The sequence below is a fragment of the Lactuca sativa genome, chromosome 5 (assembly GCF_002870075.4).
Source record: "Lactuca sativa cultivar Salinas chromosome 5, Lsat_Salinas_v11, whole genome shotgun sequence".
NCBI classification, from domain to species: domain Eukaryota; kingdom Viridiplantae; phylum Streptophyta; class Magnoliopsida; order Asterales; family Asteraceae; genus Lactuca; species Lactuca sativa.
The window spans coordinates 341470908-341497335 of NC_056627.2; the positions used below are offsets into that span (position 1 = coordinate 341470908).

The 26428-nt window shown below is 35.0% G+C and overlaps 1 protein-coding gene and 2 long non-coding RNA genes across 37 annotated transcripts; 1 reads left to right on the top strand and 2 right to left on the bottom strand.

The window, feature by feature from the left end:
• Nucleotides 1-4814: 4814 nt before the first annotated feature.
• LOC111907286 (uncharacterized) lies at nucleotides 4815-13473 on the bottom strand. Of its 35 annotated transcripts, none has more exons than XR_008223614.1 (19): nucleotides 13241-13473; nucleotides 12936-13157; nucleotides 12453-12494; nucleotides 12207-12286; nucleotides 12024-12126; nucleotides 11862-11945; nucleotides 11307-11406; nucleotides 10959-11026; nucleotides 10786-10878; nucleotides 10451-10547; nucleotides 10247-10335; nucleotides 9993-10052; nucleotides 9855-9903; nucleotides 9376-9744; nucleotides 9264-9310; nucleotides 8538-9087; nucleotides 7847-8465; nucleotides 7140-7656; nucleotides 4815-6994 (listed from the first exon to the last, which is right to left on the bottom strand). It is a non-coding gene; the product is annotated as an uncharacterized LOC111907286 (long non-coding RNA). The 35 variants fall into 35 exon arrangements; XR_008223635.1 differs by having other exon boundaries at nucleotides 7847-7915; nucleotides 7984-8026; nucleotides 8341-8465; nucleotides 12024-12494; XR_008223633.1 differs by having other exon boundaries at nucleotides 7847-7934; nucleotides 7984-8026; nucleotides 8341-8465; nucleotides 12024-12494.
• Nucleotides 13474-14290: 817 nt separating this feature from the next.
• LOC111907285 (uncharacterized) lies at nucleotides 14291-15701 on the top strand. Its single transcript, XR_002855502.2, has 4 exons — nucleotides 14291-14425; nucleotides 14591-14821; nucleotides 14903-15249; nucleotides 15419-15701. It is a non-coding gene; the product is annotated as an uncharacterized LOC111907285 (long non-coding RNA).
• Nucleotides 15702-20533: 4832 nt separating this feature from the next.
• LOC111907284 (pumilio homolog 1) lies at nucleotides 20534-25657 on the bottom strand. Its single transcript, XM_023903070.3, has 9 exons — nucleotides 24344-25657; nucleotides 22549-23729; nucleotides 22305-22446; nucleotides 22113-22220; nucleotides 21817-22029; nucleotides 21611-21721; nucleotides 21317-21511; nucleotides 21036-21210; nucleotides 20534-20947 (listed from the first exon to the last, which is right to left on the bottom strand). Exons 1-9 carry the CDS (start codon nucleotides 25013-25015, stop codon nucleotides 20910-20912), a joined length of 2835 nt encoding a protein of 944 aa, XP_023758838.1. The 5' UTR covers nucleotides 25016-25657; the 3' UTR covers nucleotides 20534-20909.
• Nucleotides 25658-26428: the final 771 nt, after the last annotated feature.

Consider the following 26428-nt stretch of genomic DNA (forward strand, 5'->3'; position numbering starts at 1 on the left):
CAAGGCGGACAGTGGGGTCGGAGAGCATATCTTTGTTATGGGAATAGGACCATTAGGGTCCGAGACGGGTTGGGTTTGTGTAGCTTTCATTGGGTGAGACCCGTGGGTAATGCCCGTATGATTACGGAAATGCAAGTGAAACCTGGTAGAGATCGATTAAGTCGATGAATTGGATTATGGTTTTAGTAGGATGATTATGTGGCTAGGGAGTGGCATAAAGTGGTGCACAGGCTAGAATAGCCTTATCTGTTGGACTCTCATGAACCTGGTGGCTAGACCAGGTGCGAGACTGGCAGTCTCAACGGTGGTTTAGGGATTTTATATCCCGCTTTAGGGAATGGTTGTCGTGAATCATAAGAGTTCGGGTGAAACGCAAGTGTAAATCCTTGGATCTCAGGTTATGGGTTATGTACCAAGTTGGCTATTGGTTGAGATTCGCATCGGGAATCGTTAGTGTATAAGTGCAAAATGTATCTCAACAAGTTATGGATTTAGGAATCTGTATGTCGGGTTATCAATTGGAAGGTTCAGGGTTAAAAGGATGTTTCAGTTATGATGGTAGGAGGAGACCCTTATGATTGTGTTTCAGAATGATTCTACCTGTGCGGAGGTCAGGCGAGTTATAAGGCTTCGAAATGTCTCCACTCATGGCTCCATCAATCCTTCTGTTACATCCGATCATAACATCCTGACAACTTGTCGCCATCGAATCAGATACGTAAAGTGAACACTACCAAAATATTGTAGTCTTACCTCATGTCCGATCTCTAGCGACCTAAGTAGTTAATATCGGCGATTTCCAGGTGATTTCCAGGTGGGATATCGGTTATCGGTACTTTTCAAAATAGCGGTGTCAAATATCGGTCCAAATTATCGGACTGCAAATATCGGTGATATTTATCGATATTTAACCGATATTTACCGATATTTCCAGGCGATTTCCAGATGGGATATCGGTTAAGTAATTTTACGTGCTATTTTTTAGTGTTAAGTCATGGCCTTAAGTCTTATGGACTTAACTTAACTCAACCTGTTATTATGTTAAGTACTTAATTGTTAGTCTTAGGTCATAGACTTATGTTTTAAGTATTAACCGATCTTATTGTTATGTTAATTGTTACATACTTAAGTGTTAACTTACTAGTTTCTATAGGTTTGATCATGTTGATGTGTTAAATACATAATTCTTAAATGATGATGATGATGATACTAGAGTTGATGTTGATGATCTAGATAAAATAATTGGATGCCTTGGTTTATGTGGACTTGGAGGAAGATTCCATGGCTTACGTAAGATTATGTTTCGAACATTGACAGTTTTGAATTTTGAATTTTTATATTACTTTTATATATGTTTTATGTTTATATATATTAATTAAGCATGATATAAAAAACACCGATATCCCACCGCGATAACCTATATCCCAAATATCGTCCCTTGACCGATATTTGATTTTGGACCGCTATAACTGCCTAGCTAGCGACCTACCGTTTCCTGATTCCAATCATGTTGTGGTCTGCCCTCTATCTTGCGAACTTGATTACCCTGACCTAATCATCTGAAAGAATCTGTGAATGCTACGAATCATTCCGCAGTCTCACAACACTTCCCACACCATCAGCCCACTAGTGAATGCTACAACTACCCCCGCAGTCTTATAACACTTCCCATACTATCTGATCGTTTGTGAATGCTACGGCTACCCCTGCAGTCTTACAACACTTTCGCTTTAACACAACCGCAGCCCGATGCCTTACCCTCAATCTATCAATCCAATTACCCTTAGAGTCTAACACACACACGACCGAACACCCGAATTGAATTCAATTCATGACTGGAACCCCAAACTGATTCCCCAAATTCTGATATCAAGTACCAAGAAGACGTATTTCTCATGCTGGGGAGTTTTACCGAACCCCCAACTCACACAACCCTCAAACCAAACAGCCACTTGGGCCGCCTTCCTCCCTAACGGAAATGCGAAACTTATCCCAGTTCCAAAACCGCTCCTGCTTCTGAATCCCGAGATAATTATCCCCCACTTAGATTCGACTAAGTCTTCACAATACATGAAAGTGGGAGAATTCCCAATCGTTCTCACTTTCCAACGATCGATCCGATGATAACCAACTCTTTCCAACTAGTGCTCCATTTCCATCCAATCCCAAATGATCACACGCTTCTAACAACTAGATGAACACTTCTTGAATCTCAGTGAAACCGACAATCCCTAATGCTTGAATGATCCCACACTCAAATCTTGAAGGCCAAAAGATAGATGCTCCAACTAATACCTCAGCAACGAGTTACTTCCCTTGGCGCTTTCATCTACCAATCAATAACGGTTATGAAAAATCACTTAATCCTAAAAATGTTGAATAATCATCCTGTAAGACCCTGTCCGCAGACCTCCCACATAATACCCATCTTCCCAAAGTGCTCCAAACAAACCTCCCGCTCTCGGGCTCTAGAAATCATGTCATTCAGGGTCTCTCACCCTGACTCACTCACCAGCTCAGTCGTCCACAGCTGAACTACGGTAGCTGAAGTAACCTCTACCCTAAACCGGGCTACCAACTACTCCCAAGACATAGTCTCTAATCCCAAAAGCGCAATAGATCGCACAATCAATCCTTACCGCCCGATACAAGAGATCCAAGGCAAATCGGATCTTAGATCTTATGGGTAAGGATGGTAATCGCGTACACCTCACAAGATACCCATGCCACATCGACCCACCCGAGCTCACCAGCGCTGAAATACTGTCGCCAACCCCTGCGACCAACTGACCCTGAGCTGGAATACAACCTAATCCTGGGTCACAAGCTTGCTCACTCCTTCGAGCTATAAAAAAAGGTACAATACTTGCCCTAGAAAACGACATTCCAATCCATCAATTAACCATTCTACTTCCAGCTACAAAGCTCCATTTGATCATAATCATCACTCCCTTCCGGAATCCCCGCGACTCGAATCCCGACCTCGAACAAAACCCCTAAAGCCTCAAATCCAAAAACTCCCGCACCACCCTCTTCCGCTCATCCCGCGGAATGTAACGAGTACGGAGCATCTCCCTGATCTCAAGTAACTGCAGCTCTCTGATCATCAGAATATATTCTAAGTCATCATCTGACTCTAGGAAGAAGCCCTGTTTAAACAAGAAGAATATTGTTCATATGAAGATTGAGGGTAAGAAGGCTCTTGAAAAAGAAACTATGGCTAAACAAAGCCCTAAGTTCCTTGAGAAATCATATAAGAAAGTGTCACAAAAAGTAGGTAGTTTAGCTACTAGGAATCACAATTCATTCATGCCAGTTAAAATATTTAAGAGCCCATCTATTCTTGTTAGCTCGGATATTCCTACTTCCACAAAGAAACATTCTGCAAATATGTTAATATTGAGTCATCACCAAAAAATAGTAACTATCTTCGAAAAGTGTCATCTCCAGTATTTACTGCCACCTCGAATGGAAAAAAATTTAAGCAAAAACAATCTCCAAATGTGCCTACAAGAGATATGAATAAGGGAAAAGATACTCATAACTTTTATGTTCGGAACCCCTTAAAAGGTCCAAATATGAAATGTGAATGGAAGGCTAAAGAGAATGGAAATTTAACCAAACAATCTGTCATTCTGCATACTCAAAATCATAAATGATCTGGTACAATTTCATGCCATTCTGTAATCAAGATCATGAATTTAGAGTTCAGACCACTAAACCTTTCAATTTGATTTCTTACAGCTTTGTTTCTATGCCATGATTATGTTGCTTAACATTGTTTCTTTTCCCGTGAAATCTATAGACGAATTCGGTTTCTAATGAAATTGCCACTCTTCTAATGATAAGAACATTGTTATGGACCCTTTGAATATGGAGCAAAATCTTTGTACATCATGATGTTCCCCATTAACTTTACTTAAAACGAGCACATACAATGTTATCAATCTTTTGAGTGAAATGACAGAAAATGTCTATTAATCGAGTTAACTACAACATTTTACATTTTTTTTCTTATTCGAAATCTTGTGTTGACTAATCTTAAAAGTTCATACTTTGTTAGGCCAAGCAATGTCATAAATTTTTCACCGGATGTATGTTGAGGTGGCTCCTTTATCGTTGGTAAACACCTGGCCGCAACAAGATTTTTACCGTCGGGTTTCTACCCGTGGCAAACGTGAGGCAAATGATGGTATTTGTCTTTCTCTCTCTACCCTCTCTCTTTTTTACCAACGGTTAATCCTCGTAGTTTCTCAAAGTTCTTTGCCATTAATTACACATTGATGTTTGACTTTGACTGCTACAATATAGAATGTTGTTGCTTTTTCTGAAGTTGTCAAAGTTTGTTGTCATTTATGGAGGTTTAGTGTTTGGATGCCTCCTGCTCTTAATTCATATAGATATCTCAACATTCATTGGCTTCTGAAACATAGTAGACCTATTCAAGACTCAAACCTATACCGAAGTAAAGGAGCAAAGCACAAAAGTTTGTGGGCTAAATTTTGACCTTCAGTGTCAAATTTAACTTTGAAATCCTTTAAAAATACTACAAGAACTAATCAAACAGGAATGTGAGAGATATTATAGACACAATTCAAACAAGTTAAGAACCTCAAGTTTCGCTGATAAAGATTCAATTTCATAAACTATCATCTTAGCCATCTCTTCATCTATGTCAACATTTTTTTTGACAAAACTGACAAAAACAAGGTAACCACTTGTCAAACAGATTCAAGGAAACCATAAACAGCTACAACCTAGTAGTTCAAAGCATGTATGTGAATCTTGTTGTTCATGATTAACAACAATTGCAATAAATAGCAAACTACTTACATTTATTTGTTTACCATAGCATCCTACATACAAGTCATGATTATTAAACTTTCAACAAGCCATTAACATAAACCATCAATAATGATTAACATTCTCAACAAACAGCTCTTTTTCTCTAGTCCTCTTATTCCAAGTTCATCGTATGGATGCTGCAAGATCACTCCCACTACATACACTAACAAAACTAACCCATGAATGTACATATGACCATAACTTTTCATGCAAATCAATTGTAAAAACCAAAAGTAAACGAGTTTTTGTACCATAATTCAAGATGTTAAATGTTTTTAGAAGCAATGAAGTATGTAAAACCCATGGAAGTGTTGTGTAAGCTAAAAATCAATGGAAATATAGGTACTTTTAAAATTTGAACTTTTCTAAAAGAGAAATAATGTAACTTTCATGAAAAGTGTTGTAGTATTTAAACATCTTATACTTTTGTTTGCTTGTTGAGCAACTCATCAAGTTCAGGGAGAGCAAGGAACAAGAATGAAAGAAAACAAAGAGTCAATTTTGATGAGTTGATAGGATGCTCGATATATTGTATTTCTTCATCTACTCAATCTCCTTCATCTTAACCAAACCAAAGTTGATCAAAACCCAAAAACTAAATACTCTGCAACATGAAATTGCAATAAATATAATATGTGGGTCAGGGTGATAAAAGTTGGAGGGCAAAATAGACATTTACCTGTCAAAATGGTCATTTTCATAAATTTAACATGAAAATGAAAGAGATGAACAAGACATTGGCAAGATGGTCATTTTCATAAATTTAACATCTAGGTGACGACCTAGGTACCAAGAGCGTTATGAAACCATAAAATAAGAACCAAAATTGCAATGTCTAAGTATGTTAAATTTTCATAGGGCATTGTTAACCAAAAAAAAATTCAAAAGTACAACGTTCATATATTTTGAATATAAAATGCTATAAATGTTAGCCAAAGTGAAACAAGTTCAGATTTTCAAAATACAAGTCTTACTAGATTAGTTTTTGAAAATGCAATTTCTTAATAGAAAAACAGTTGAAAGTACAATACAATGTTGGATTTAGAAAATACAATAACTTGAAGGAAAAATAGTTGTCAAAAAAATTGAACTATAATGCTGTAATTGGCAACCAAGTTCAAACAAGTTTGATGTTTTAACGGGAAAATGTCTTGATAGGTTAGATTTTTAAAATGAAATGTCGTAATAAGAAAAAGTAAAAAGTAAAAAGTCTTCACAGGTTAATATGAAATTTATAAAACTATAATGGGCAACCAAAAACAAACATGTTTAGTTTTTTCAAGTATAGTGACTTGATAGGAAAATAATAAAATTACAATGTCTTAAAAGGTTTTATTATCAAAGTATAATGCTTTAATAGAAGGCTTTATATCTTCGCATCTAAATAGCATTCAATTACAATATAAAAACTCATGAGGAAATATGGAAAGGATTTTATATTCTTTCTCATAAAATTGCAACTTGTGTCCTATTGACATCAGTCTCAATCTAAATTCTAATGCATTCCAAAATCAAAAGAGACGAGAGAAAGGATTATTATACGTTTAGACTACATACTGTTGATAAATAACCTGAAGGTGAAATCCATAAATGAAGCGTGTTTTTCATTTCTGCCAATATTTTAAGTTACTCTGTATCGTATGCAATTATGAAATTCAAATATTTATATTCAATGCTTTTTACATCATAACAAAAATGATAATTAAGGAGTGAAAAAACCTCTCTGATGATCCATCGTGGACCAAAAAAAAAAAACATCCACAAACATGTTGATACCTAGGATCTGCATGTCAATTGAAGAAACAACAAAAAGGCCTGCACATTCATTATAATCAAAGACTTACATGTAACTAACAGGATGATCAAAGGCTTCATGTGTGCAAGTTCAAGTTCTTAATTGGAAAAACCCTAAACCCTAAACTAAAAGTTCAAGTTCTTTATTGGATAAATACACATACACATATGGTTTGAAAAGGATACACACCATGTTGATACAAAATCAGGTTGATAAGTTGCATGGGAAAGTAAATAAATACTGTTAAACTCTTACAACTGTGTGCAACTTTCATGCAGTATAAGTGTATAACTAGGTGAAAAACTTACAGTTGAGATGGGTATAGTTTCTATAGGTGAAAAGCTCCTTTGTCACCTACTTAAAAGAAAAATAAACATTTCTCAGAAAAACCTAGTAACATTACATTGCTAAATTGGCTAGTAAACAAGTCACTTAACCACACACCTAATAGAACGTGAATAAGCCTTAATGATTGAAAAATACAATAAATTTATCATACCCAACATATCATATACTCTGTTACATAATCGTGGAGCATATTAGGTCTCAAATCCACCATCATCTCATCCACCAATTTCAAGTTGTTCTACATGAATGAAAATGCATTGCCTATTAAGTTAAAAAGAAACAGCAGTTTTGTATGCATGATGTGATTAGGTACAATAAGGAAATCATTATCATGAACTTAATTCAGACAGAAGATGAAATTTGATAAAATCCAACTAAGCCACCATAGTACACCAATATCATCTGGTTGGACCTTTCATATATGTGTGAATTTGATGGATACAACTTAATTTCAAGACTTCCACCAGCAACATTTGCAGTCAGGTTTCTATCCCCTAACCATGTAGGAAAAGGAATAAGTTCCACTTAAGGTAAGAAAAGATTAAACTTTGGTAGACTTGAAAAGAGAAGGAAAAAAATACACATTTGGTATCCACTTGTATACCATATTGTAGCAACATCATCTTGTTTTGGTGAGCTAAAAGAAAAGGGTAATGGTTGTTACTTCCCTAAAAAGCACCAATTCATATAGCAAATAAATCAGTAATCAAAGAATGGGTAGAAATCATGAAAGATTAAAAACTCAAATCAAAGAAACTCATGTTATTGGAGATAGATGCTTAAGTCTGTTATTACGATAACAAGATAGACTTAGCAAAAAGTTCTAAAATGTGATTCAACAAAAGGATTTGAAGTTACCTGAATAATAAGCTTAGAAAATGATACAACCTTTACCCCCAGTGGTTGATGAGTTCTTGAAGGTTGTAGCTTCATTTCAATAAAGAATCTTATCAGTGCAACCAATAAGAAATGAAGCAAATGATTAACCATCATACCACTATCAAAATATGTCAAGGTGTCATATTCAATCAATGTAACCTGTAAAAGTAAACCTTCCATTTTCATGTCTTCAATTTCTTTGGAAAATCGACACTCAACAAAATCAGTAACTATGGTGTGAAATGTAGAGCAAAAGAAGAGGGTTTACATTAAGCACGTGTATATGAATATGAAATCTAGAGTTGATAAAAAACACAGCAATGAAACAACAAAAACATACATTGACTTAGACATTTGTCTCTCCATTTGATGGTTGAACAAACTAATATATCATATCCTAACCTTCGTGAGTGTCATTCAAAACATAATTCTCATATAAAATATTTTATTCACAAAAGAGAACTGATTATAACCTCATCAGAGATACGAAGGTAAACACCAACACCCTCTTTATATTAATTGACCGCTTGATTTTAACATTTCAGCCCACCAAAGACCACATCATGTGGCATTTCCCTTCCCTGATCTCCCATTTTCGCTAAATAAAATCACACATTTTAAATAAATAAAAGACTTGAATAAATAACAAATATCTTTTGTAAAGAATTACCAGCCATACTAAATAAGTGCTGAAGGCCTTTTCATTGCAATATTCAACATCTTCTTCTTTTTTTTTATTGATTCTACATGAAGCATGTTAATCCCATACTTTCCTGAAGATAGATAATACACAAGCATGAGTTTGGAACAAAGGGGTATTTCTGGAAATACACAAATAGGGTCATAGACTTGTATCTTTTGTAATCAGTGGATAGAAGGCGGTAATTTGATAAAGGCATAATAACCCAACACCCTTATTGGAACTCAAAGTGTACCTTTTAACATTAACACAAAAGCTAAATAAGAACATAAAAAGCATCAAGTGTTTTATAGTTTTAAGGGTAAAAACATACATGCTAAGACTTTGATTCTCAGGGGAACTTCTTTACCTTTTCTCCACCATAACATAAGCTCTTTATTTGGTTTCTAAAACCTTTTCTTGTTGCAGAGTAATGAATGGAATATGTCAAAGGAATTGGTATTTGTCATGTGTATGATTGACAGGAAATCAAAAGGATTTCAATTCCATTCTTGTGTTGTTTTGTGTTTATTTTGCAAATCTATCAAAAGAATTGAAGTGAAACACCCTTTAGTGGTTCTTTTATAAAATATTATAATTGCTAATTACCGAAAAAGATTTTATACTATATACACATCAAACATAAATACTCCAAATTCATAAACATTAAACAAAAAAAATATGACACTAATGGTGAAACAATTGGCATTTACTTACACATCTGTTGGATAGAACATAACAGGGGTTGTCTTCAATGTCTTGAGCTGCACATACCATAACCTTTTTATTTTTCAAAGAGACTATTAAACAAGGAAAAGAGAGCACTTACATTGGTTAAATAAATCTTTGAGCTTAATTCCATCCTACATATATATATGCAGCAAAATTATTGCATTGGCTTTGATTGATGACTAGAAGCCACAATTTCCAACATATGTTTCATTACCACATCAAACCTTCCAAGAAAAGCATACCAACTGTGTCAGAATCATTGATATTCGATAATGAAGTTTATCCATTAATAGTAAAACAAAATTATCTATTGAAGTATTGATATATGATCCAGTAACAAAAACTGCCACCACAAAGAATGAGATGAAATCCATATATTCTTAGCATAATTGGTTTGGCAGAAATAAAAGGTAATAATAAGATGCTTATGCTTGTTCAAGAATATCACAGCTGAATGAAGAGGTTCCTGCAAAAAAAAAAATTGAAGTTTTATTGCAATATTCTCATGTATTGATATTTTTATTCACAAAAGAGAATTGATTATTAGCTCATCAGAGATATGAAAGTAGTACACACCATCGCCCTCTTTATATTGAACACTTGTCACCATGTGGCATTCCCTTCCCTGATGTTCCAATTCGATAAATATAAGGACACCTTTTTAAATAGATAAAAGAATTGACTGAATAACAAATATATTGTGTGAAAAACTACCAGGCAAACTAAAAAAGTGTTGAAGGCGTTTTCCGTAAATTTATACTCTGTTACATAATCCTGGAACAATGGCATAATACAACAGGTCTCGGTTACGCCATGTCATCCAACAAATTCAATACAGTGTAAAGTTTTAATTTGTTCCCCATTAAGTCAAATAGAAACAGCAGTTTTGCCATGATGTGATCAAGTACAATAAAGTTATCATTATCATGAACTTAATTTGGAAACAACATAAAGTTTGAGTTTCTTACTCCAACTGAGCCACCATAGTTTGCCAATATGATGTGGTTGGACTTTTCATAGATTGTTGGTGTGCCAAAGGAAGATAAGATTTATGTAACTGAAATAAAGCATGGGGAACAAATTAATGGTGACACAATTGGCATTTACTTACACATCTGATGGATGGAACTTAATTAATGTGAATGTGACTCAACAAAAGGTTTTGAAGTTACCTGAGCAATAAGTTCAGAAAATCATACACTTAACCTTTAACCCCACCCAGTTGTTGATGGAAGAGATGGGATCAAGCTCATCTAGCCCTTCAACCACCTATAATATTATATTATCATTCAATATGAGAATTTGAAGGTTGTAGCATCATTTCAGTAAAGAATCTTATTAGTGCAATTCATAAGATATGAAACAAATGATTAACCATCATACCCCACTATCAAAACAACAGAAGTTAAAAATTAAGTGAGTTCATAACAAACGCCCTCCCATAATATAACCTAAAATGACAGAGGATCTGCCTTAATTCCCAAAATACCCCTGCTGTCTTACTAACTTTGTAGTGCTCTCGTGGTTGTCTGTGGTCCCCTCTCCCATTGGAATCTTTTTGTGCCTTTTGTCTCTGATAGGTGAATTGCACAATAGTTATCTGTGACAAAAAGATCAGCAAATAAAATGTCAAAGTGATTGATTAGACACTAATAAAAAACTTAACCATTTGAAACTTACTATATGCAATGTCTGTGTGGCACACAAAATCTGGCTTGTACACATCATCCGGACCTGATTGGCATTAACTGCAGTTTCATACATTTGCAGCATAAACAAAGACAATTTATCTCAAGTTTTTATATTCAGTTTTAGTGAGTAAGTACCAAAATTGAAAAAAAAAACAGCTACACTCATGGACCAAAATTCAAAAAATACTTATAAAAAGATAGATAAATCATGCATATAGTGTTACAGAATCAGTGATATTCTGTAACACTTGTGTCTAAGGAGGGTAAAAAAGTAATTTCATCCAATTCGGCGTATTATATTAAACTTTAATAACTACTTCATTTTGAACTAACTTACTGTCCTATAAGAAAATGGATATGATCCCAAATATAACTCCATGTTGTTTCTTTTCAAAACAGAAAGAGTGTTTCTGTATGCATGAATGGCATGGTTTATCCTATACAAAAAGGCACAACTTCTCAGAAGAATATAGAGCACAAAAACTTAGAGAGCAGAGTAAAATATACATTCGGTCCCTGATTGTATACCTAATTTATGAATTTGGGTCCTTATTTGAGGTTCTGGTAACATTTCTGGTCCCTGTTCCAAGTAAATTGGCTATTTTTTGCAAATTTGGTCCTAAAATTGTTGTCATTTTAGTAGGAGAAACAAAGACCAAAAAAGTTATCAACCTCAAAAAAAAAAAAAAAAAAAAAAAAAAAAAAAAATCAGCTACATTCAGGGACCAAAACTTAAAAAATACTTTAAAAAAATAGATAAATCATTTATATAGTGTATTTAATTACTGTTACAAAATCATTGATATTCAATAATGAAAATTATCTATTAAAATATTAATATATGATCAAGTAAAAAAAATTGCCGCCGGAAAAAACGAGATGAAATCCAAACCTTTTTAAGATGATTGGTTTGGTTGATAGAAAATGTAACAATAAGATGCTTGTTCAAGCATATCACAGCTGAATGAAGAGGTTCCTGCAAAAAAATGATTTTCTTTTTGAACAATATTCTCATATATAATATTTTTAATCACAAAAAAGATTTGATTATTACCTCATCAGTTATACAAAGGTAACTACTGACATCCTCTTTATATTGACCACTTGTTTTTAATATTTCAGCCTTTGGCATTTCCCTTCCCTGATGTCCTAATTTGCTACATAAAAGCACACTTTTAAAAAAATAAAAGAATCAACCAAATAACAAGAATCTTTTGTAACGAATTACTAGGCATACTCTGTTACATAATCCTGAAACACTACAGAATATATAGTAGGTCTCAGTTATTCCATGTCATCCAACAATTTCTAGTTATCCTACACGAATGAAAATACAGTAATCAAGTCATAAAGAAGCAGCAGTTTTGCCATGATGTGATTGAGTACAATAAAGAAATCACTATCATGAACACTACACAATAAAAAGCACCGATTCATATAGCAAATAAATCAGTAATCAAATAGCAGAAATGATCATTTGAACCTTCCTTATGACCCCAAAAATCAAATTTCAATCTCTAAAATCCTGCAGCAAGAAAATTACAAACATAAGTCCAAATATTTTTGTAGCAAAGACAATCAAAAAACTGTTTCACATATGCAAACGCATCCAAGTGTATTTTAAAATAATTGGAAAGGAAACATAACTTAATTAAACAGAAACATACAGCTTTATGCACAACTCTTCGTTAGAACCACAACACACTTCTGAGTTAAAAATACAAACAAATACGTTATCTTTCCCTAAGTGAATCTCTAATAACCCAATGAGTTATTTAGTATTTTATTTTGGCCTGTGATTATTTACTTATCTCTACATAATTTAATCCAGTAACATTTTTACCCTCAAAACAAAGTAAAACAACTCTTTAACTTAATTCAGAGATTTCATCAAACACCTAAACTGCACAGAAAAACAATCTACAACTAAACCGTACTTTTTTGAATTCAAAACTATTTAATTTACCGACATCGCCGCTTCCATGACCAATCATCTTTCGTTTGATGGATGCTTTCATGTTTTGGATTCAATTTGACGACAAAAATCCAATAAACCAACAAAGAAAAAAAAAAGATGGAGGAGAAAGAGAAAGAAACCCAGAGCGAAAAAAGATCTGTGCTCTTTTTCTTGATCGATGATGACCTTGAACCAAACTGACCGATGAATCCAGTAATGAAGAAGAGAGACCTGAAGAATCATGGCCTATTGAAAATACCTAACAATAACAAAATTAAAATCAATAATACAAATAAAGGAATCATGAACGTTACCTAAGAGACGAAGAGGGAAACGCAAAGGATTCTTGAACGCGGGAACAGAAGAAGAAAAGAGGAGAAGGTGGTGCCTCCAAATAAAACCCTCTTCTTCTTCAAGGAAACATGTCTCCTGTGGTGTTTGGAGAACAGACAGATGAGTGAAGAAGGTATATATTAAGCGCCAATACACCGACCCAATCCTTTCGACTTCCGAATTCCAACGGTTCTTTTCTATAAAATCTTTCCAAAAAAATAACATAACGTCTTCCTAAATTACGATACTAACAAACAAAACTTTTCCATTTATCTTAAGCCACATGACCCTTAACTTTGACTTTTGCCATTTAAAATGTAAATTTATCCTTTATTGCAAAATTGGTACCTTACTCTCTCATTTTACATTTTAACCATTTTTTTTATCTAATTTGGTCCAAACTTCTTTTAGAAAGATTTACAAATATTTTTTACAACTTTCTTTTTATATATATTTCTTAAAACTTAGCTTTTTAGTTATTTTGTTACAACTATTAAATCATTTTTATAAAATTAGTTATTTTACTTAAAAAATTATTTGTGTTGTATGCATGTTTCTAAAGTTCCTTTATTATTATAAATTATATTTCTTTTAATTCGTTTCTTTTATTTTACAAAAAATAATTTTTACAATTTTTTAATATTTTTTTTATCAAATCGTTTTTATAAAAGTAGTTTTTTTAAGTTATTTTTTACAAAGATTTAGATCTTCTCTTTGATACATGTATTTTAAGATTTTCCCCGTATTTACAAATATATTTTTTCAAAAATCAACTTCTACTTTTTTACATATTCATTTTATGTATGTGTAGTTGTAAAAAGGGAGAATTTTGTATATACCCTTACTAAACAACTAAATATCGTATTTGTCCGGCCTAAAATCTAAATATCATATTTGCCCTTATTAATGTTTTATAATATCATATATACCCAAATGTATTTTTTTGTTAATTTTTATAGATTTATAATCCTTTTTTATAACCTTGAATCATTATAATTGACAATAAATATGAAATGGAAAATAATGTCCTTACTTGTAAATTCCAATACCACAGCTACTTACGATTGTTGCTTCTTATCTCACCTTAATTCTTATCGTTCCTTCCCTGTTATTACTTCCGATCGCAGCTTGCTTCCCCTGTAATTCACATCATGCTCATGCATAAGGTAAACAAAATGTGATTTATTATTTTTAATCATTTGGAATGCGAATTTCATTTTTAGGGTTCTTAGTCTCAGTTGTTCAAATTCTTTTTACAATTAGCTTAGTTATGTTGTATTTGAGAGCTTAGTTATGTTGGCTTTCATTGATTCGTCCTCTTGTTCATCCAGGTTATGCAATTGTTCATCTGATGTGCTTAATGTCCCAAGCTTGACAATTCTCATTAATCTCTTCGTGTTCCAGACTGATACGTTTTCGGGATTTAGAATATGGAGGTGATCAATTATTATCCCCTGTTCTTTTTCATCGTTTCTTGATGCCAACTGGTTGGGGTTGTAATCTTCCACTCCCTATCATTTTACCAAATTTTGATGGAAAGACAACTTCCCTAAAATTTAGAGGTAAGTGAGCACCTGCGTTTTGAAGCCTATGGAGTTCTGCAAGTGTCTTATCTTCTTCTATTTTATTGTTTTGGATTTCAGCCAATGGTGGGCATGAGAGTCAAGCACTTAAAGTGCATGCAACATCATTTGCCTCTTTCAAAGTAACCATATTTACTTTAATACTGCAACTGAAAAAAAGATAGTTGCTTTCTATATCTATTCATATTGTAACCGGTTGCATAAGGTTGATTGGATATTTATACATTTTAAATAGTTCTCTGGAAATGATAATCCTTCTATTCTTATTTCTTTTGCCACCACAAGCTCCAACTTTTCTGACATCTGAAGCTTCATCAGTCGGGGGTTTTTATGATGTTAATAGACGTGGGCAGGTCTTACTTGCCACTGCAAATGAATCAACTATTGTGCCTTTTGTTAGTGGACAGGTAAGTTCTTAATGTCATTTCATCATTAACCAATTTCACTATTTTATTACTATTAAAATCTTAATTTGATGTGTTAAACAACCTCGAGCTTGCTATCAATCTTGCAAAAAGAGGAAACCTACCTGGTGCATCATTGTCCAATTACCTGATGTGTATTGCTTGTGTGCAGCAACAAGGGAGAATAAGAGGTCGCTCCTTTGTATTAAGAGCTTGCAATAGGGAAGAAGCCAAGATGCGATAGGGAAGCCCAACGAATTTGTGATTGTAATGAGCCTCAACACATGTAACTGATCATGAGGAATTAAATGAATTAAACCTCGTCTGAAGGCAAATGAATTATAACTGTGATTTGTAAAGGAAGGGCGATATTGTCCATTTGATTGTTGTTTTTAGTTTTAATGATTTAAGGTTATAAAAAAGGATTATAAATCAATAAAAACTAGATTTGGGTATATATGATATTATAAAACATTAAGAAGGGCAAATACGATACCTTAAGGAATGCACTTTCATGCTATAACTAAATGTAACCCACCTTTTATCGTAAATTACAATTATGTCTTGTTTGTTGCACATGTTATATTTTTCACAACGTATATTATACATCATGCAATTTCCTTTTTTTACAATTTTGGACCAATTATTTTTTTTCAAATTTTTTCCAAACCTTATTTTTTACAAATTTTCCATAACATGTAACAAAAGAATTTAGCATTTGACAAAATTTTAGACACATTTGATAGTAATTTCAAGCAAAAGGGGATGATATTAATAGTTTCTAATTAACTTTTTCTTTATACACACAAAATTTTATCATTATACACAGATAATATTACTAGTTACAACTTATTATATAATCAACATATTAAATCATTTCTAAAACAAATAGATTTGATTAATTCTATTTTTTATTATTAAAAACTTAAATTTATTGATAATTTTGTTTATCCATAGTTTCTATTAATGTTTTAGGTTGCATATTATAATGTTTAAATAAACTAATATTTGGCTTCTATTTAACATGTATAACTAATTATGTTCGTAATTTTATTTTCTCTATATAATCACCAAAATAACCATATGAAATACCTACATATTTACTTTCAACCAAATTTTAAAGCGATTCTCAACATGACCACTTTGTATGATTTCGAACTGAAATGCTCTTGTATGTATTTGTAGTAATCTTTACATTTTAATTAATTTGTTTTAGATTTCATAGAACATCATTTTAAAACTAAACATTAAACACAAAACATGTATTCAAATAAACATCAGTTCAAAAACCTAAGATGTTTGTATGTTACACGTTCTTCATAATATTTGTGTGTAACGTCGACACTATGGCATAGAGCAATCAACGATGGAACTTTGTACGGTCATAAGTCAACATTTCTAAAAACGACATACAAAATCCCCCACACAACACACTGATGTGGTACCCTTACAATACTACTACGTATTTGAAGCTCTCATGTGACATTCGTAGGTTAGCACTAAATTGTAACATCCTGAAAATCAGGTATATTTATTATCTCTTGAAATTTTATCAAAAATGACACATTTGGTCCCTTGAAGAAAAAGTCTCTCCGATTTGGTCGTATGCAGGGCATACATATGAGTGTGTGCCGCGTACTCATGCAGTGTGCATGATCACGGGTGGCCAGCTAGTACGTGGGGTGTACATGTGGTACGTCGAGCATACTAGCCCAGACTCCAAACCCGAATTTCATGGGTTACTCCCTACATAAAGAACATTAAGTCCTTTTTTGGTCACCCTTATCAGCCTCCAAACCTTCCCTAAACCCTAATCCCGAGTTTGAGTGTTTGTGTGAGCCTTGCAAATTCATTTGGGTGTTTTTGGTGCATTTAGTTGAAGAAGGAAGCTTGAGAAGAAGAAGTGGGTGTTAGCAAGCTTGTAGATCCAAAAAGCTCCCCTCTTGTGCAACATTTTCAAATATAAAGTTTGTACCTTGACAAGTCTTTCATTAGATCTCTATGTTTGAATTTTAAAGAGTTTTGTCCCCAAAGATTGGACCTTTATGAGTTTGGGCCACTCCAGGGGTTTGTAGTTGTCCTTTCATGTATTATGGGACTTGTGGATTCATAAAAATGGTAGCTTGATCACCTCTTTTGGTTCATGCATGAGCAAAATAGATTAGAATATGTTGGGAGTTTATGAATGTTGCTTTGGGACTTTTTTCTAGACATGCACATGCTTAAAGTTGATGACTTTATGATTTTAGACGTCTTAGAATGGTCGGATCTATGTTTGGGAGTAATTGTCTTAAGGGTTTAAGACACAAGTTGGTAGAAATGGGAACAGACGGAGTACGTTGGGCGTACTCCTAGGCCCTGGCTACACCCCGCATAGTCGGTCCCAACCTCGTCATTTCACTGATCCGGTAGTTCGAGTGCTAGGTATTCATGTCGTCGGTATCAGGTGAGTCTCCTCACTTATTCTTACAAGTGTAGTAGGATAGTTCTATTTATGATGACCAGTTGGTTCTAGCCGTTATGGTTATGTTATGCTATTTATATGTGACCGAGGCTGCTGATAGCCAACCAGAGTTGTTGATAACCCACAAGACGTGTTGTTAGCTCGCTGGGACTGCTGATAGTCCTCAAGGTTGCGAATAACCCCTAGTTGTTGCTTTTATGTTGTGATATATTGTATGTGGTATCCTGGGGAACTCACTAAACTTTGTGCTTACAGTTTTTGATTTATATGTGGCAGGTACTTCACAGGATCGCGGGAAGGCGAATGTCTGATTGTACACACGGGCTGGGAGATTTACTACTGGGACATGTTTATGAACTCTGATAATTATGATACTAGTTGTTTTAGGATAACTATGTATTTGATAACTTGGTTGTGAAACTTTGATTTTGGTAATTTAAAAATGAAAATTTTGATCTAAAATCTGAGGTGTTACAATTCGGTATCAGAGCCCTGGTTTGAGGGATTTGGATGAACCTCTAGGTGATTTCAAACTCAAACTAAGGATCTAAAATTTTTTAAAAACTTAACAAGAAGTGAAAATTTTTACATGAGGAAAACTCAGAAAAGCAGTGTGTGCAATCAACCAGCGTTTGAGCGGTAGTTTCCCAAAATACCACAATTTATATTATAAGTAGTGCATAGTAAATATATCTATACTATGAGCTGATAGAATTGCATGCTAGTTAGTGGTAGGCTAAGGAATCTTGCGGGAATAGGATGATAAAGTTACTTGATTTGTGATTCCTTAGCCTAGGAGTTCGTTCTTCTGAGATTGAATTTGTCCTTACTACTTGCTTTGTGTATACTACATAGTTATACATAGTTAGGGTTTCATAGCCTTAGAATGTCTGATTTAGCCTTTCTTCCTGTTCCTTGTTTGGTTGTGGGTTTGGGGAAGAATCATTTATTCGAATGTCTATTGAGTCTCTTATTATGTACAATTGGCATACGCGAAGCAAATGGCGAGGGCAGCGGAGATCTTATGAAGGAGAGCAGTATTGAGAGCACTCTAGAATTAGAATGTAGATGCTTAGTGGTGACAAACACCACGTATCAGACATTGGCTTAGCTGCAGGCCAATTCCAGGAGGAAAGATATTGAGATGGAGACTCAAACTAGGGAGGAAAGGGAGACCCAGGGGAGAGATAGGAGGCATGTGCAGTCGCAGCCAGCGACTAAGCGACCCAATCCCACGGATCAGAGAATCGGAGGCCCGAAAGGCTGCACTTGCAGGAAGTGCGACAAGGGACACGAGGGACCATGTAGTTCGGGGTAGCTTGCTACCTGTGTGGCAAGGAGAGGCATTTGGCTAGGTATTTCCCCAAGGGATTTCAGGTTTGTTTCAGCTGCAACCAGAAGGGCCACGTGAAGGCAGATTGTCCACAGTTTGCATCTAACAGCATTTCTGAATATTTTTGGAATCTTCCTCCAAGTCTGGAAGTTTTATTGGGTTAGTTGTGCATTAGTAGGATGTGTTCAGTTTCAATCAAGGTGCACGATCTTGTTTCGATTGTTCATGAGGATGTTTCTGATGATGGTTAAGGTCCGTTTAACATGATTATGAGGACTTCAAATGGATTGGATAAGATATCATGAGAACACTTGGTTTGGCTTTCAGGCATGGTTCTCATCTAATTTATTGCTTTCTGGTTAGATCAAGCGTTCAACCATCTATCTTATTTTTGGTCACGCGCAATCATGTGTTCGTCTGATGATGTGTTGGTGGCAGCCTGGTCTGTGGGAATGTTGTTTGTTTCAGAATGGTATAACTCTTATGGTTTATTATATGTGTTGAGTGAGATATTTATTGGGTTCCTGTAGATCGATGGGATGATGGTTGTGTGCCTATAGTCCCACTCCCACTGGGTGTTGGCCAGGAGTCTTCATATTTGTGGTTGGGTGATGGAAAGAATGGTGAGGAACCGGGACTTCTCATTCCAGTGGTCGGATGGGGTCACGGCAAGTCGTGAACCAACATGGATTGCACTTACATGAGTTGGGACGGCAACGGTGTCACGGAGACCCGTGTGTTTGGTTCGTTAGTCTTTGGCATAGTTGGGGTATTTGAGCAGTATGGAGATGCTATTGATGGCTGAATAGCAGACAAGTTTGATCGCACTAGGATCGATTCTGAAACAATATATGTAGGATCTTTACCCGATGTGATCATATCTCTTTGGTCTTTATTTTATAACGAAATTTTAGTTTTCTAAACCCTAAGAAATACATCTATTTTGCCCAAAAATCTCATTTAGAGACTAAAAAATTATTCAATATGTTTGAAACCAGGCTCTCCAACTCAAATCAAGCATCACAACTTTATCTATTTGTCTTGAAGTGGGTAAGACCAACGTGACATGCCAATTAATGTCTATGTGATTTTATGTCGTTAATTGTACAAGAATTATGGTCACGGCTTAAAAACTTCAAATTGTGTCTAGATCAACATCAAAACATAATAGATGCTACAAAAGCTTATTTTAGTAGGATATTCTCATCCGATCCGGATTTCGCAAAACATCAAGCAATGTCATTTAAGTTTGAAAAATAAAAAAGTAAATGGCTGTCTGATTCCATTACCTAGAACAAAGAAAACATTTATAAAAAAATCTTGAACTGAAATCTGGTTTCTGGAAAATGTAGACATAAAAGTACTAAAAAAATGTTAAGATAGTTATATACACAATAACTAACATATCAAACGTTTGGACCAATCTTGTCCTAGAATTACTAGCATTTAAAGTAAGAGAAATTGAAATACAAGAAGCATGAGAAGAGAGAGGTTCAAAGTGACATTTTTGACTGAATAAGAAAACTGTTTTAAATACGATAAGATACGATACATAACAAGAACAATCCGACTCTCTGCCTAGAAACATAAACACCCACGGGCAACATTTTTGTACAGTCACAGTCACAGTCACGTCACAGTGTGTAACACTCATTTTTACACCCTTATAAATTTAGGAAACCCGTGTAGCCCCCTCGACTATGTATAAAACTACAGCATTTACAGTTTCTTCTAGTACATTTGCAAATCTAGGCTCATATATAATATAGCCTCAACCAACCACTATTTTCAGACAGAAAGGTGTATAGCTCTCAAACTAGCCTCTCAGTTAATTAGCTGTACATCTCTTCCTATGGAATCATGCTCCTAAGCACCATGTGACAACTGGGCTGCAATCCTCCTTTCTGCAATTGTCAATTTCACCAAAATTTTAAATTCTATTTACTCCAAAAGTTTTAGGTCAACATTTTGACTTTTAGAAACATAACATACCTCCAGCAGCAACAAGCTTCTCTACACGAGCAACGATATGTTTCCCATACGTGTATTTCTTCAGTGCATTCAGATGAACTTTGATTCGTGTCAGTATGTGCTCACGTTCTTGATCACTACAAGTTTCCAGTACCTTTTGCACCACGTAATTTGCAAACTGATCTTTCATCATCGCCTGAATCACATAATTACATTAACACCCTGTTTCTTGTTTTTCATCAACTGTTTCTTGTCTGGATATAAAAGATAATGTTTAAAAACTATCTTTTAGGAAAACAAACCTGAAGAGGCTCGTTTTCATCAGTAGTGCCAAGCATCTCATTCACAAGGAGTTGGCGTTCACTAGCATCACCAAAAGTCAAACATTTCTCAACAACATTTGATGCAAATTTCTGTTGACTCATCTGAACAATCTTTCCAGCCAACTCATGGATTATGATCGAACGCTCATATGGCTTTCCATGTTCCAATACATGCTGTGCTCCAAACACAAAATCCAAATATTTTATAAACAAAATATCATATAGAAAAATGAAATATTAGAATCAAAATAAGACCTATTTTGTATTCTGCACCTGTACAACATAATTTCCATACTGATCTTGTGCAAGCATGCTTACACATGCAAGAATCTCAGTCATCACCTTGTTTTGTGTTTCTTGATCCTCACAATGCTCGAGTACCCTCTGCAAAAACATAAATAAGAGTACATGTTTTTCTATTTCTTGTATTTAGCTTTTAAAAAGTTGAGTGAAAACAACTAAAAGAACAGAGTATCAACCTGGATGACACGACACCCATATGGATGGGTGGAAAGGGTGACAACTTGATCAAAGAAAGTGGTGATGATGAATTGAATATGTTGTTCAGGAACACATTCAATGCACTTTTGAATAACATGGTTTCCATTCTGATCACGTACACATCGCATGATATGTCCATCAAGTTCTTCCACCATTTTGATCTTTTGGTCCAAGTCAACAACCTCAATTGCCTAAAAAAGTCAAAACATTTAGACAAATTCAAGGACAAAAACTCATGTCAATTACCATTTACCAAATGAAAACGATAATTTACCTTCTGGATTACACGACAACCATACATCTGAAGGCTGAGTGTCAACACATGCCCTAAAAGCTTTCCAGCCAATTCTCTTCTTTGGGTTGGCATTCCATGCTCAAAGAACTGAAATAACAAAAGTCAATCCAAAAATAGAAAAAAGTCAACTCTGTTCCATCATGGGTCCCATCTTGAACGATATTATTATACCTTCTGAATCACATAGTTTCCAAAAACATCAGTCATCAGTGTAAGTGCCTGTGGAAAGATCTCTTGGAAAACCATGTTTTTTTCTTCTGTAGTTGCAGTTTCAAGTTTCTGTTGAATGAAACGACTCCCATACTGATCCGCACTGCTCATTCAAAACAATATCAACTTTTAATATAGTATTTAAAAACATCTACTCATTTTCATTTATAAACTTATATACATATATTTATATACAGATGTATACCTGAATTCAACTACATGCCCAGTGATTTCAGAAAGCTCAAAGGACTTAGTCTTATTGCTCTTAAATTCTTCAAGCAAAGAAGAAGCAAAGCTATTATCACCACCATCAAGATGCCAAGGCCCCATAACACCACCACCACCACCACCTAAGTTCCTCATCTGAGGGGAGAATCGTGCATTGAGTTCACCGAGTCGAATCGGGCTACCCGGCCCCCGAGGCGAGTTCGGAACCGGGCTTATCAATGGACTCCCGGGATACGATAATCCCATTCCATACCCGTGATTCCCATAATACCCATGGTGGTTTGGACTTGCAGACTTTCCACCAAACGGATACTGTGACTTCTGTGGTGATGATAAGCTTCCAAGATATGCTTTTTGAAGCAAATCCGTATACGAATTGCCTAAATAACTGTTCCTATCGAGACCCGGATCATTCAGAGCAGCTATCTGAGCTGCATATTCGGTTGTTCTCAGATACTGAAGATACATCGGGTCGATAAAAGGCGTGTTTCCCCCGATTCTGCTCTGTGATTCCATTCCGAACCTTGATTCCATTCCTGGGAAAGCCATGGCGGAGGCCGCGGCGGCAGCATTTTCAAAAAGTGGCGGGAGGTTCAAATTGCCGACTTGACCGGACACCATTTGTGACGAATTGGTGGTGTACGCGGTTGTACCATAGTTGGAATACGCTGGATCCCAGCCTCCATAGATGTTATTAGAGGATCCATCAACATACAGATTATTACTATTACTATTATTGTTACTGTTATTGTTATTGTTATTATTGGATGGATAAGCATCATGGTAATCTGGATTCTGATCAAAGTGGGCCCGATTCTTGGCTTCACCCATGCTTCCATTTGACAGGTTCATGCCAGATAATGCAGTCACCAGATCTTCTGACTCTTTTGAAGATGACCCGCCATTGAAGAGATTGTTTTGACCGTTTAGGTTTCTTTTTTCGACCCGCCCGCCTCCGATTGGAGTCGGGACCGGGCTTGGAACCCGGGCGATGTGTTGCGGGTCGGGGGTCCCGCTTCTTGATAAAGAAGCTGCTAATGCTGCAGCATAAGAGTATGATGTTGGGAGTGTGTTGTTGTCATCGTTGTTTTCAAAAGTGTTGCGGCTTGCGGGTCGAGATGGGTGCCCGGAAGGTGTAGTCGAACGGGTCAAATCATCCTGCATGTTTCATGAATTATATAATCAGTATATTGCGTTTGAACCAAAAGGGAGAGTGAAATTACTTATTTACCCTTGATTTATCTACTGCTTCTTTGAACAAACATAATTTGTCACAACATCAAACTGTGTTTTGTTATTACAGTTGATTAGCTGATTCTGATCACTCAATATCACATAATCAGAAAATGAGTGATCAACCTAAAAATAACATTGTTTTTAATTCATGAAAAAAATGATATAAAGATTCAAAAAGTCAACATAACGAGCAAGTAAGTTTTGAAAGCGATTATTGCAACTTGAACAATCAGAACAAGTAATCAGTCTAACCAATTTTTTGTGAAGCAACTTTTTACTGCTTCTCCAGATCTAATTATTTTTTGACTAAATAATCATAATCAACATTTATCAAGATACTCGAAACAATATCAGTTTAAACACACATCCAAACATCACTTGAATCTTGATAACAAGCGTCACAAAACCATTGCTACAAGCAACTTTATCATCATTCAGTGACATTAAACAATGTCTTCAAACACGTCAAATAGAAATCAGAAGATAAAAAAAAACTTCATAGAAATTGAAGAAGAAAACAAAAAAAAAAATATCACCTGGAAAATCTCAGCAAGGCTCTTCTGTTTGCTACCTAGCCCTAAACCAGGCAACCCAATCAATCCATCACCACCCCACTCAGCTGAAACCTTAACTTTCTCTGCCTCTGAAACCTCAGCCTCTTGTTTCTTCGAGTTAAAGCCAGGCGGCATAGAAAAAAGAGACACCCCACCACCACCGCTGCCGCCACCACCACCACCATCAGTCCGGTTGGATTTCCTCCTATCCCCAATCCCTCCTAAACCCACCCCGCCGCCACCACCACCACTTTGCATTCTTTGGGAAAACCGCCAGTCCTCTTTTGACAGCAATGGTGGCGGCAACCTAGGGTTTAAATTAACGTTTGAGTAATAGTAGGATAAATAAGCGGGATCAGCCCTAAGTTCATCCTCCGACATAAATCCATTGCCACCAGCAAACTCAGAGAATGCTAAATGATTGTTATTATTATTGCTTCCATTGTTATTACCAAATAAACCACCAACTGCGCTCAAAGAACCCTCCACAGTAGGTGGCGCTGAGCCACTTCTATACATGTTTAACTCCTTTTCATGATCATCAGCTTCTCGCCTGTGTTCGTGAAGCAACAATCCTAACTCGTTCTCCAACTCGTCTCCAAATGAACCATCATTCGTGCCGATCATGGGTCTCCTATTCAATTCAGATAACATCTTCAAGGATGAAAACTATATGCGCATACCCCAATTAAACCTATAAATCTAAAAAGAAAGATACCCAGATAAAAGAAATGATAATATACCCTAAACAATCATAACCCGGATGAGAATATAAAGAAATTTGTGGATTTAGCTAATAAAAATCGAGTTTTTGATCACTCACGTAATAAAAACAGACAAACCCTAAAAACCCTACAACAAAATTAAAAATTTGAGCTTCACTATGATCTAAAAACCTAAGAATCAATTCTTGAAACCCGTAAATATCAAAACTTTGATCAAGAAAACCCCAGAAACATGGTCACTCGTTTATAATCTACAGGCACGATACTCGATCGTCAAACAACGAACATAAATAACAATTAAAAAGCTACAGATAGAAGATACAATAAGCGTAATTTTGGCAACTTTTTATCACTGTTTTCACATTAGATTGCAAGAACAGCGAGTATAAAAGAAAGGGTTTCCAAGAAACTAAGAAAGATAGAGGCGAAAGAAGAGTGATAGTGATGAGGGTTTGTTCGAGTTATATGTATCAAGAAAGGTAAGAGTGGGGGAGAAGAGGTTAATCAGGCGGCGAATTGGTTCTTACTGAGAACCCTTTTTAGGGTTTTGTTTTCAACTGCTTATTGTAAGAATGACTCAACACAGTAACTTCGCTAAATTTCGTTGAGAAAATCAAGTAAATCTTGGGTTTCTATTTTTGGGGTAAGAGAATCAAAATTTCCCCCAACCAGTAACCAACACCACTTGATTTATTGTGGAACCTTGATATTTTGTAACTAATTATATTTAAATAAATGTGATAATATTACAACAATGAATAAGTATTTACAATAAATGTCAAACGTATTGTTTTTTCTTTTATCTATTTTACGAAATCTGAAGGAAATAACTCATTCATGTAAATGTAAATATAATGGATGATACTTGTTTACAATGAAATTTATATATAATAATTTATAAAGTTTCATATTTCTAGTTTGATATGGTTTAAGAGAGAGACAGAGAAAGAAAGTGATGTTTGTATGTATATATAAAAACGAAAATTTTGAAGAAATCGCCATATGAATCCTTTAGACTCTGCCCCAATACTATGTTGAGCCAAACACTTCCCAAAACTGAAAAAAAAAATGTGGTAATTGGTAGTAAACATGTGATGACTGAAATGCCAAAAATACCCAAAGTTGTTTATGTGATTTCTGAAAACTTCTTAGTTCTTTACCAAATTTTGAGCATGATTAGTAGGAAGGAAGTTGTCATATTTAGGATTTCATTTTTCTTTTGGTAGGCGTATGAATGTCAATTTTAGTATATTTTTTCAAAATACACATATATTATAAAACACACACACACACACACACACACACATATATATATATATATATATATATATATATATATATA